Source organism: Limanda limanda, chromosome 20, assembly GCF_963576545.1.
Source record: "Limanda limanda chromosome 20, fLimLim1.1, whole genome shotgun sequence".
NCBI classification, from domain to species: domain Eukaryota; kingdom Metazoa; phylum Chordata; class Actinopteri; order Pleuronectiformes; family Pleuronectidae; genus Limanda; species Limanda limanda.
In genome coordinates this window covers 15,471,231-15,484,141 of record NC_083655.1, presented here as the reverse complement: position 1 = coordinate 15,484,141, position 12,911 = coordinate 15,471,231, and the positions used below count along the sequence as shown (strand labels likewise).

Below are 12,911 nucleotides of genomic sequence, written 5' to 3'. Positions count from 1 at the left end.
TACAGGCGGGTTACTGTCACCTGAGTCTGACAAATGTTTTGAGGATTTTCCAGAGGTGTTCACTGCCTGCGCGGTGACTCGTGCTATGGCTCGTGCGCAGGTGGAGGAAGCGCCAGACGTTTCTGGGACGTTGTCTAAATTGTTCATTCCCGACCTACCAGTACCATTATCTGTTGATCAGGTTATTCATGCTCAGAAGACTGATACCACTTTGGAAAAGTATGTTGCTATGGCTAATGATAATCAGAGTGTAGATCATGGTTATTTTGTCCAAAATGGTTTACTGCTTCGCAGGTGGTTGCCTCACGCGGGTGCTGATGTGGCAGGTGAGGTGCTGCAGGTGGTAATGCCCGCAGTGTATCGTGAGTTAGTGTTGAAAGCTGCTCATGGCGAAACATTTGGTCATTTTGGTATAAGGAAGACTTATAACCATGTGTTGCAGCATTTTTACTGGCCTCGCATTAAACGTGATGTTGCGGGATTTGTAAAATCATGTCATGTTTGCCAGGTTGCTGGGAAGCCCAATGAGACCATAAAACCTGCGCCACTGAAGCCTATCCACTCGGTTGGTATTCCTTTTGAGTATTTAATTGTTGACTGTGTTGGACCCCTGCCAAAGTCAAAGTCTGGTATGGAGTATATGGTCACGGTGATGTGTCAGGCTACTCGATATCCTGCAGCGTATGCCGTGAGGTCGATTACTACTAAAGCTGTAGTGAAATCGTTGTCTCACTTTATTTCCATATTTGGCATTCCGAAAGTTATTCAAAGCGACCGTGGTTCAAACTTTACATCCAAGACCTTTGCTGAGGCATTGAAACAGTTAAGCATTAGGCATAATCTCAGCAGTGCATATCATGCGCAAAGCCAGGGGGCGTTGGAGCGCTTTCATGCCACCTTGAAGTCCTTGTTGCGTGCTTATTGTATAGAGCTGAAGCGGGAATGGGAAGAGGGCTTACCATGGCTCCTGCTGGCGGCACGGGCTGTCGTGCAGGAGAGTACGGGGTACAGCCCTAATGACCTTGTCTTTGGCCACAAGGTGCGTACTCCTCTGTCTGTTTTAGGGAGTGAGTTGGACCGTACGGAGCCACCAGAGAACTTGGCCGAGTATGTTCAGGGTTTTCGTCGCAAGCTGTTCCTGGCATGGAAAATGGCGAGTGAAAATCTGAGTAATGCTCAACAGAAAATGAAGAATCTGTATGACCGCAAGGCAGTGGTGAGGGCTTTTGGCCCAGGTGATCAAGTTCTTGCATTGCTGCCTATAGCGGGTTCACCGTTCAAGGCCAAGTACTTGGGGCCGTATACTGTCATCTGCCAGGTCTCAGATGTTAATTATGTTGTGTCAACTCCTGAAAGAAGACACAAAACACAGCTTTGTCATATCAACCTGCTCAAGCCTTATTTTTCTTCATCTTCACAGATCAAGGAGAGGGACGCAAGGCTGAAACCAGTAGGGCTTGCTGTGGGGTCAGACGCACCCGACATCACTCAGGTGACAGCTGAGGATGGCGTGTGTGGGCCTGATGATGCAGTGTTGCAGGCTCGGCTGGGTAATAGCGAAATGCTGGCTAATTTGGATAATCTTCTTAGTCATTTGAAGAGTGAACATAGGGAGCAACTAAAAAGTTTAATTTTTGAGTTTTCATCCTTATTTTCTGACACACCGACCTGCACAAGCGTGATCGAACATGACATAGATGTGGGAGACGCAAAACCGGTTCGTCAAAGGTTTTATCGCGTCTCACTCGACAAGCGGAAAAGTCTTGATTCATCCGTGCAGTACCTCCTTGATAATGGATTAGCCGTACCATCTTATTCCAGCTGGGCTTCTCCTTGTCTGCTGGTAAAGAAATCTGATTCTTCCTTCAGATTTTGCACAGACTATAGGAAGGTTAACACGGTGACAAAAATTGACTCGTTTCCGTTACCCCGAATCGAAGATTGCATTGACCAGGTGGGTAGTGCCCGGTTTGTCAGCAAATTTGACTTACTTAAGGGTTACTACCAAGTGCCATTGACTCCCAGGGCCCAAGAAGTTTCAGCGTTCATAACATCGTCTGGACATTACTCTTATACCAGGATGAGTTTTGGACTGCGTAACGCTCCTTCAACCTTCCAGAGACTCATGAATAGAGTTTTGGGAGGTTTGGAGGGGTGTGCAGTGTATTTGGATGATGCTGTCTGTTATGCAGACACCTGGGATACACACCTGGACCGCATTCGTGCATTTTTCGAGCGGTTGCGAATTTGCGAAGGCCACTGTGGTTTACTTGGGCAAGGTGGTAGGGCAGGGGGTGGTGCGGCCTGTGAGGGCAAAAGTGTTGGCTATCGACAGGTTTCCCCCTCCTGAGACGAAGAAAGAGCTGATGCGATTCCTTGGAATGGCTGGCTATTACAGAAATTTTTGTTCTAACTTTTCAACAGTGGTGGCCCCATTGACCAATTTGTTAAAGGGCACTGTTAAGTACGAGTGGTCCTCTGAGTGTCAGAAAGCATTTGATAATGCAAAACTGTTGTTAACCTCTGCTCCAGTGTTGGCTGCGCCAAGACTGGAACAACCTTTTTTGTTACAGGTGGATGCCAGCCAAGTTGGGGCGGGCGCAGTCTTGTTGCAGAAGGACGACACTGGGGTGGACAAGCCAGTGTGTTTTTTTTCACGCAAGTTCACTAAACATCAATTGAACTATTCCACAATTGAGAAGGAGGGTTTAGCCTTAATATGGGCTCTCCAACATTTCGATGTTTATGTGGGGGGAGGTTTGTATCCTGTTGTGGTGTACACAGACCACAATCCCCTCACCTTCATTCAGTCTCTTCAGAATTCAAATCAGCGCTTAATGCGCTGGGCACTTTTTTTGCAGCCCTACACACTGGACGTTCGGCACATCCGTGGCCGGGAAAATGTGATGGCTGACGCCCTTTCTCGAGCCCCGGAGGAATGAATGTGTTTATCTGTCTGTTGGTTTTCTATCTGTCTCATGTCTTGTTCTGTTTCAGCTGTCCCGTGTGTCAGGCGCCGGATGTATGGGAGGGTGAGACGGAATTTAGGCCATGAGTGAGACTGTGTGGACTGGATGAATGGTGGTTTGGTGTGTAGGTAAAGCATGTCTGGGTGTTCACTTAAGCCTATGATTGTGTACACATGTGTTTCTTTTTTGGAGATGTTTTACCAGAAACCCATGGTATGGGTTCCTGTCTTTTGGGGGGGAGTGATGTGACGCCTCGGCTTTAACACTAGGCCCTGTGTTTAATATGTGTGCATTCTCCTGTTCTCCCCATGCAACACGTAGGAGAAGAAGAAGAAGAAACACTTTATTTATCCCACAAACATGCACAAACATGCAAAGACACACTCATGCAATGGGGAAATTAGTCCTCTGCTTTTGACCCATCTGGTGCAGGACACACTGCAGAGCAGAGCAGTGGGCAGCCGTGTACGGCGCCCGGGGAGCAGATGTTGGGGGAGTAAGGTGCCTTGCTCAGGGGCACTAGACAGGGTAGGGAGAATAGTCTTTTGATCTTTGGACAGGTCCAGGTTCGTCTTTTTATGTTGTTATACCATCCAGGTAAGTTTTCGATGAAACTCCGAGGAGACGAACCAGCATCGAACCAGAGACCCCTTCTCTGCCACTAGTCCAAGTTTCTGCCACTAGTCCACCGCCTCAACCACAACCTGTCTAAAGGAGGAGCAGGTTGTGGTTGATGAGGGGCGGGGCTCCAGGTGATGGCCACCAGGTGATTGTCATCAGTATTGAAGCAGTGTCCCGGAACCTCCAAGCTCTCTCTGTTCCAGCTCTGGCCTGACGCCGTAAGGCTGCCTGCACCCTGTTGTGAGACTGTTGTTTGTACCCGTTTTGTTAAATAAACCTGAGTTATTGTTAACGTTACCCGACGGTGTCAGTCTTCCCTTTTGTCATGGCTACTGGGAGCTAGGTAGTCGTGACAACATGCATACACAGGCAGAATACTAAGCAGCTGTGACAGTGTTTATACTGAAGATAAAGCCAGGTTCAACCATGTCTAAAGCTTAACTGATTAAATTTACCACTAATGTTCGTCAACAATCTATGTTTCAAGTGAATTGCAGAAACATTTGTCACATTTCATGACATTCTCTGTCTACCCTGATAACGTGGATCCACACAACATTCAAAACAATGTCCAGCTAGACAAACTTGTGGCTGGTGTCTGTTCTGCCTGTTTGGAATGGGCTGTTTGTTTGGCCTGTGGTGATACTGGTTGCAGCTTCTATCTGAAGCCACGGCTCAGTTGTCAGTCGCAAATGCACTGTTGTGTTCATCGATATAACATGTCAGCTTTTGTGTCAACATTTTGTAAGGCCTGTTTGGCAAGCAACCCAATTTTCAGACCCATTTTCATAACATTTTAAATAAAAGCTCTTATTCAGCTCGGTATAAAGCATACCAACAACAAAATGTATGTTGGGCTTTTGCGTTGAACACAACTTGCTAAAGACAGACAGATATGTGGAATCATTAGATCGATTAAATCATGTGTCCATCTTACAGGGTCTATCGAGCATGACGAAGCCTATTTGTGCAACATAAACTAGCAGCAGCTCCGATCAGGAGATGGTGCCAAAGAGGGACTGTGTCAGGAGCGTGTCAGTGGTTTGGCTCTGCACAGTCAGATGTTTCTCAAAGCAAAATTCTCTATAAGCTTTGTTAGATGACAGCCAACACTACAGTTAATCTACTCAACTACCGTAAAAGGAAGCATCTGAAGGTAGAAATTGAGTTTACTAAAATATTTGAAGTGTGATCAAAATTCAGAACATGAATCATGATTGTGCTAAAAAGGACTTTTGCGAAAATGTATTTGTGTATATGGGGTACAACGGTGTAACCAATAATAATACACAATATTACAACATAATGTATTTTCTTAAAATGCAACCACCTTCATTTTATACATTTAACCAGAGGAGGCCCCTTACTTTTAATCTTTACGTATTATCGTAATTAGTTGAGCAGCCTACTGGGATGAGCACCCTGCTTTTAATCAATGCTCACAAATCTGAATCAACGTGCACATGTGATTTTAAATTAGGAGCATGATCATTAGTACTGCAAAAGAAACTCAAATGTATCAAAAGGACAGGCTGCCACATGAACGTCACAGGATCCATAGACATGGACGAGGTCACATGTTACAAACTGCTGCAGCAGGTGCAGTTCTCCTGATTATTTCCTGCTCTTTAGTAACCTTTGAATTTTGTACTTTTAATTATGCTCAGCAGTGTTGTCAGCATGCTCTGATATTAAAGCTGCAGCAACGAGAACCCACTGCTGAGACTAAAGCAAGAAAAAATTTGATTATGCATAACTTGTGTTGGCTCTGGTTCAGTTTTCACCTCTGCAACAATTGCAATTATAAGATCTACTTGGAGAAAAGTTATACCATCTGAACGCAGCTCTAAAGTCTAAGATACTTTCACATTAAAATGCTCAGTGCATTCCAGGACATCCTTTGAAGTTACATTGCAATTTATTTGCTGTAGCTTTATACTATTACTTCAGTTAAAGACTTCTCTTAGATCACCTTCAAATAACAGAAGGATAAATGGGTAGGGGCTGTCAATATACAGAACTTAGTTGGTAGTAGTTTGTGGATGATGGCCTTCCAGGAAAAGTACAGCACATAGTTTGCTAACCCCCTCCGCTGAACACGAGATGGTCCTATCATAGCTTAGCAAAAGTAAGCGACCACAGCAGGTCAAGTTTTAGATTTTGCCACATAAGGCACGGAGCTGAACTATGAACTGATGGATGACTGCAGTATAGGTCCAGTGTCAGGTCACCTCCCTGAGTCACAATGTTCCTGTAAACTGCCGCGGGTATACACAGCCTGGATCTATACTGAGGCGTCTCAAGGAACAGCTATTTACACATCATGTAGCTCTAAATTACTCACTACAGATGTGCTGTATATAGATGTGTTTATGGAGAAAAGGCAAAAAAGTAAACTTCCATCTTGGGATTTTATGAATAAATATCGACTAATTGAAGTAAGAATCACTAGTCGTGAGCAAAACCATGTTCTTCCAGCTATGTTTCATGTTTTATTCATTTTGAGAATGTGCCTGGCTCCATTTTGTACATTTCCCCTTTTTTGTTGTTTTTCTTGAAGTGATTCTTTTCCCTGTCAGAAGGACGACATGAAATTCTGGCAGTGAATTCTTCTTTGAGTGTTTGGTAAAAAAAATGGATAAAACGTGGTTGTTTTGAAGGTTTAATAATTGTATTCTTTATTTTCACAGAAAGGAAATGTGCCAGATTGAGTGGTGGAATCACATTTTTGCAATTTTGCATACAAATATTTTTACCTTTAGAACCAGAAGTTATGCCTGCATAATTCAGAGGTCAATGCAGAACCAAACAGGTTGTTTTGGAGCATTAACATCAGACCTTAAGGCAACCAGCAGAGACGTCCAAATGTTACCTTAAACAACCCTATAATACAAAAATGTTTATATCGTATAATTAACTTCACATTAACACTAGCCTCACTGGACCTTCTTTCTTTAGGTCCTCTGACAGATATGTTGTTTAAATACAAAAGAAACGTTGCTGATTAATTTGTTCTTTCTGCTTATTTTTCTGAGGCAGTTGGTGAAAACCCCTGAGATTTCTGTGGGTCACCTAAAATGATTTACAAAATGGTCTTGCTAATTCTGCTAGCTGAACTGAGTAAACGGTTGCCACCTATGAATGAAACCCCAGTTTTGGTCTGCCTCCGACTATAATCATTCAGAGCCAGAGTATTGGGGAGTGGAGACGTAGCATCAAAGTCCTGTGGATACCCCCCCTGACCGATCACAAGTCAATCTCAGCTGTCAATCATGTCTCACCCCATTTTTATAGCAAATAACGAATTAAAACCAAAGTTATTAGAAAAGACAACACTCGAACAAACTAGCTAAAATATAAGTTAACATGGAGTGGGTGGGACTAATGACCTATACTGCAACTAGCCACCAGGGGGTAATCCAGATGTTTTGCATCCACTTTTTGGATTTGTCAGTGAAGCAGTGAAGTAAGTTAGGATTTTGTGGTGTACCCTATCTTAAATAAAATGTTTAACCTCAAGGGAACTCATATCAAACTCTAATTAAACTCCTATCTACCTACTTCATCATCCATCTCACCCTGCCATTTAAAGCTACTTTATAAGCGGTATTTTATCTTCGCTATAGGATCTTAACAAGCATATAGGTCGTAATGATCTCCCAGGTTGATTGAGTACAGTATAAATTTATTGAGACCACAATGTCTACCTTCCCTCTCAGGACCAGCCTTTCAGCTCTCATCCACTGATATGTGTCTGCTGTGAACGCCTGGGCTGTAATTACAGTAATCATAAGGGAAACCGAGAGAGAGAGGGCCCTAACTATGCCCCTGGTAGTTTTAACATCATGTCTCAACTCCTGTAATTATGCTTATTAACTGAGCTGCATTCGCCCAGAGGAGTAAAAAGAGCTGGAAAGTCATTTTAAAGTCATGATAATCATATATAAAAATGACAGCAATTTCAAGCATTTCATCATTATACATAGTAATAATAGTGCTTGTTTTAGTGAATCTCATTTTGGAGCAAAATTGGCAGAAATGTGCAAAATGGCTCAAAGTGAAAGCTGAAAATTGTGCCGACGTTACTGGAGGTTATCTGTCACAGTCAGTACGTAGACATCTTATTACTCGTGAACAGGATGAATTCCCTTCTCCAACAAAAGTAAGCTGGACTCAAAAAATGTGCCAACATGCAACTGACACATCTCAGACCACCAACTCCAAGAAAGTGACAGAAAACTCATCAGGCAGGTTCAAACAGTAAAGAAGGACGAAGCATATATTCACCCTGCTGCTGCTGCTGCTGCTGATGGTGGTGGTGCTGGTGGTCTGAGTGAACACATTTCACCTTCACTGTCTTTATTTCCACTCCATCAGCTCTGATAAAACGTCTCAATGCTTCACACATGAATCACATCTCGCCTGTAATGACTTTGCCGGCTGTCCCGTTGGCACGTTTGCTTTGTTTGTGTTGACACATAGTTAGAGGGTGTCATCTTTCATTAAGCCCCTGCTGATGTGAAGAAGGAAACCTCCAGAATGTTTTTCTTTTTATTTAATCGCTAAATATTGTGTGTAGGTGTGTGCCCTGCAGCATCTCTCATCTTTTAATACGGCATCTGTGCCAAGGCAGATTTCCCCACCAAGCCTAAGTGTGTCGTCCACGTAAATGCTAATGCACCACTGAAACGGATGATAAACATAAACTTCAAACAATGCCTTTTGGTGTTCTCATATGATTAATGATCAACAGAATGCCATTTAAGCGAGAGCATGTAACATCTCATCTGCAGGTCCTCTGCAGCTGTGCTCACATTTCTAACCATCTAACCATGTTATGATCAAGTGTGATAAAAGTCCAATTATTTGACCTGAGACCTCTCTTTCTTTGAAAACTGCACCTCAGTGAATTGTTAGAGCTGCCACATGCAGCACAAGTGGATTGGACTTCGGGTGTGAGTGCATGTGGGCGTGTGTATGTGTGCCTGCCACCTACTCACTTTACAACACAGAGGCCACGTGCCCACACAGAGCACCATCCCACTGGTGCTGCACCCGAATCCCAAAGATTAAACTATCCATAAACATTCACAATATTCACAAACTTGTTGCCCTTGGTGAAGAGCAGGCATGATATTTGTTGTTGAGCCAAAGAGACTCATGCATATTACGAGGAATCAAGGTGGTAGGTAGGTTTGCTATTTTTCATTTTTTTTATATCCTGCTTTTGAAGATTTATGATGGCATTTTATTACCAAAGAAAAAGCAATCGATAAATACAGGAAGTATTTATGTGGTGTCTTTATTTATAACATGGTGATTTATTGCTGTGTGCATGATGGGGTTGTTTTTATTAGAGGCACTTTGTGTTACATTGTGTTTGCATGAAAAGTGCTATACAAACAAAGTGATTGATTGATTGACTGATTGATGGACTATAAGAAAAGGCAAACGGCGCCTCTTTGCTGTTGGTGTTGGATTCTACAAATGTAAACTGGATGTTTAAGCCTAGTTGAAATAGTTTAAGTCACTCTTTAAAGCAACGGTTGTAATCCTGGGGAAGCTAGCAAAAGCAAGGTACACTTTGAAAATATGCAACCGATTTATACCACCCCCTCCCATCAGCCTTCTTGTAGAAGTTAAGCCTGAACCTGCTCTGTCTGACAACTGCTGACAGAGACACCAGCTTTATTTCTTTCTTTCTTTATTTATGGCTATTGGGATGTCAGGAGGATTTCCACAAATAAGTTTACCAACCCTACCTTTAAATCCAGACCTCAAATTCCTCAACCTGGAGATACTGTAGTCCTAGATGTGGAAATGCACTGATTTAACATAATAATATAACCTAACCCTAACGATATCCAACCGAAAGCAAATAAATGAATACAAGTTTTAACTTGTTAAATACCGACATTACCAGATCATACAAGAGTTATAATAGATACGTAAAATAAGTGTGATTCAACCTCAAATTGAGCCTTACCTTAGAACTAGACAAAGATTTGTCTATAGAATTTTAAGTGGCAACGCTGTGACATCAGCCTCCTGAAGTCTATTAAGTCTCTCCACCAATCGATATGTCCTCCAGGTGTAGAATGTTAAGTGTCATCATAAAACACAAATTCCAGTCATCATTGAGATTATGATGAGTGTAACAGAGTGCCGTCAGCAACCACTGTGTAATTACTAGGCTGGCACAGACCAAGGGAAAACTACACTATGCATATATGTATGTTTTTCATAAAGGCTCACTGGGGATCAGTTGAGGTGGTATCTGCCAAACACGGATCATGCCACCCTGTCATTGGAGGGAAATCCGTACCATTACTCCTCAGTTTAACCACTTTATTCAGATTGATGATAGATTGTCTCAATGGTGCTAAACTGAGTCATAGTGGGAGGGGGGAGGCAGCAATAACGCATAAACTTAAATGCCAAGAGGCAGCGGCTGCTTCCCTTTACCGGAATGAGCAAAGCCTTGTGTACAAGGCCTGACAGCCAGTGAGTGACAGCTTAATAATTTCCAGCTTAGTGTAATACCATGAAAGGTTTGCCTTTCCAGATAATTTTTAAACACTGAAGCAGAAAAAGGCCTTTGGGGGCCGAGCTACCACTTTGCATGCAGCCCTCATCCGAGCAATATCTCAAATTCCTCAATGGCCGCGTCCACATTCACTGTCATAATTGCAAACAGATGAAAGACAGAAAGTGAACAGAGCAAACACTGCAGGAGCACATTTATAAAACATAACCTGAAAACACAGACAGGAGATCCAGAGCTCTATAATGATGAAAACATGTCAACTATAGGGATGATCATGTTCACTGATCTAACAGTAACTTTGTTTTTATTAATTGATTGATCCATTTCTATACCAATCAGACAAATAATAAAATAATCTGAAACAATTCATCGTTCCATTATCTATACAGATCCCAGGGGACAGAATACAGTCTGGACAGGTCACCAATCAATCTTAGGGCCAACATACAGAGACAGACAACCATTCACACTCACAATCACACCTACAATCATTTTACATTCTGCAAGTCTCTGGATTGTGGGATTAAACTGGGGTACTCGCAGAAAACCCACACAAATACTGGGAGAACATGCAAACTACACACAGAAGCATGAAGCTTCTTGCTGTGAGGCAACCGTGCAAAATACTTCACCACCGTACTGCCCATCTGACATAATGTGAAACAGACAAATTCTCCCATTTAGAGAGCTGTTAACAGGAGATACTTCATACTTCTACTTTCTATTCGTTCACCTTCTACACAGGAACAAATTGATCAATTATCTGATTGTTTCGCGGCTATGACTGGATCAATGACCTCACCCCTAGGAATGAAGCACTGTGTGCTGTTGAGCAGGGCTGGACAACATGGTCATATAATGACAAATTATAGTTCTAAATTTAAAGACTGATATTCTTTGCTCCTGAGTGAAGGTTGTGGGTTTGAACCCTTCTTTATGACAAGGAGCAAAACGTTTTACCAATCTTAGGTAGATCAGGTTTGATTCATATCTCATCACTGTTCAAAATGCATAAGCAACGTATCACTAGGCTATATAATGTATATTGAACCTTTGTTCAATATACAGTAGTGCTGATGCCAAGTGCTGATTGTTTTATCAGCACTTTATGTTAGTGTGTGTGATGTTGTCCTGTTTATATTCTTTACTCAAGTGTCACTAGTGTCTGTGTTGATGTCCCTGTTATTTTTCTTATTGAGATGAAATTATTTTCATGCTGTACATACAGGGATTCCACCAACTTGGTTAAGTGGTCACTAATAAATTATTCTTATTCTGAATTCTTGTTTTCCAGCCCAACTGATGAGTAAACTCTCCCCTGTATGATCATAATATACACTGAGTCACTTCTAAACCTGCATGTAAAAGGATGGACAGCTTTAACATCCTCCTCTATAAGCTGCTGCAAAGCCACAAACCTATGTACATTGAAGTTTCAGCACTAGCGAGCGGACAGCTCCACCACCAGAGACCCACTGATTTAACCATGAATTATGACACCGTGAGCCCAGTTGTCAGCTTCACTCTCCGTTGTTCCATCCTCCCCTCAGTGCAAAGCTACAAGTCAATGCACATTCAAGTCCATGTCCCAAATGTCCATGTTCAAATCTGATTAAAGTTTAAGCACAAAGACAAAACCTGCAGATCTAAAATGCAGAAATGAGGGAGGGGGGGATGAAGAGGTAATATCACCAATCATGCTCAACATATTTTCATCCATCACATATGGAAGCATCTTTGAGAGAGAAATGCCTTTGTGGCTGTATGAACTTGCATTCAATATAATCAATTTGCTCGGGAAATAAAAACAAGGGGATTTGTCACAAAAATTCAGCATAAACCTGCATTTGATGCATACTAATGAAAGCAGAAAACATCTATGGATGCTGGATCCATGTTGTTATAATTTTTGGACTGATGCAGGACCAAACAGTTGCATTCGGCTGCATTGAAATGTTGATGAAAATTATGCTTTAGCTTAGAGGAAAAGCATATTCTTAAATCTAGTTTCTAGAAGTGCATTATTAAAAGTAAGACGTTTTCAGAATTGCTGTTTTCTGAAGGGATACTGGTTATTATTCAAAGTTTAAATTAATAGCTGAGTGTAAGAGGTAAATGAGTTAAGCCTACCCCGATTTGTGGTGTTTCCTGTGGGCTTGCAAATTCCCTTGAATCTATTCTAATTCACTTCCCTTATCTCTGCGGGTAAATTAGATAAAATTAAATTCTAGGGCTTTTGAGGGAAGTTCGGCACTAAAGCCTATTTGCATGAGGAACTATACGTCCTCAGCTGAAGCCCGGGTTGAAAGCAAACAAGAGGCAATGAAACAGCAAACCAAACTCACCATGGAGGGATATAATCCGAAGACTGTGAGGGAGAGGACGGGATACAGGACGCTCAACAGGAGCCGCATGCTGACGGGCTCCGGCCACTTCTCTCCGAGGCGCAGTCCTTCAACAATAACATACACACACAGCTCCTTATTCTCCTTTATAGTTCAACCTCAGCGCGTCTCTGTCGAACCGCAGAGAGAGTCCTCAGACGGCGGGCACAGCGACCACACGTTCTCCGGCATCACACCCAGCGCTGCCCGGTGCTCCGACTGACTGACTGACGGACTGACTGAGGGCAGAGCCGGGGAGGAAAAGTTTGGAGAGAGGTGGAGAAAAAAATATTCAAATCATCCAGATCCAGCACACTGCAGGGGAGTGTCACGTGACTGATCTAACTATCTATCCATCTATCCACCTGTCTGTCCCTCTATCTATCCACC

General features: G+C 42.6%; 1 protein-coding gene across 1 annotated transcript in view; it reads right to left on the bottom strand.

The window, feature by feature from the left end:
• Positions 1-12,551, bottom strand: part of olfm3a (olfactomedin 3a) — a 28,309-nt gene extending 15,758 nt beyond the window's left edge. The window contains exon 1 of the mRNA XM_061094069.1: positions 12,483-12,551. Coding sequence (XP_060950052.1) covers positions 12,483-12,551 — 69 coding nt within the window. The remainder of the gene's footprint in view (positions 1-12,482) is intronic.
• Between the last annotated feature and the right edge of the window lie 360 nt (positions 12,552-12,911).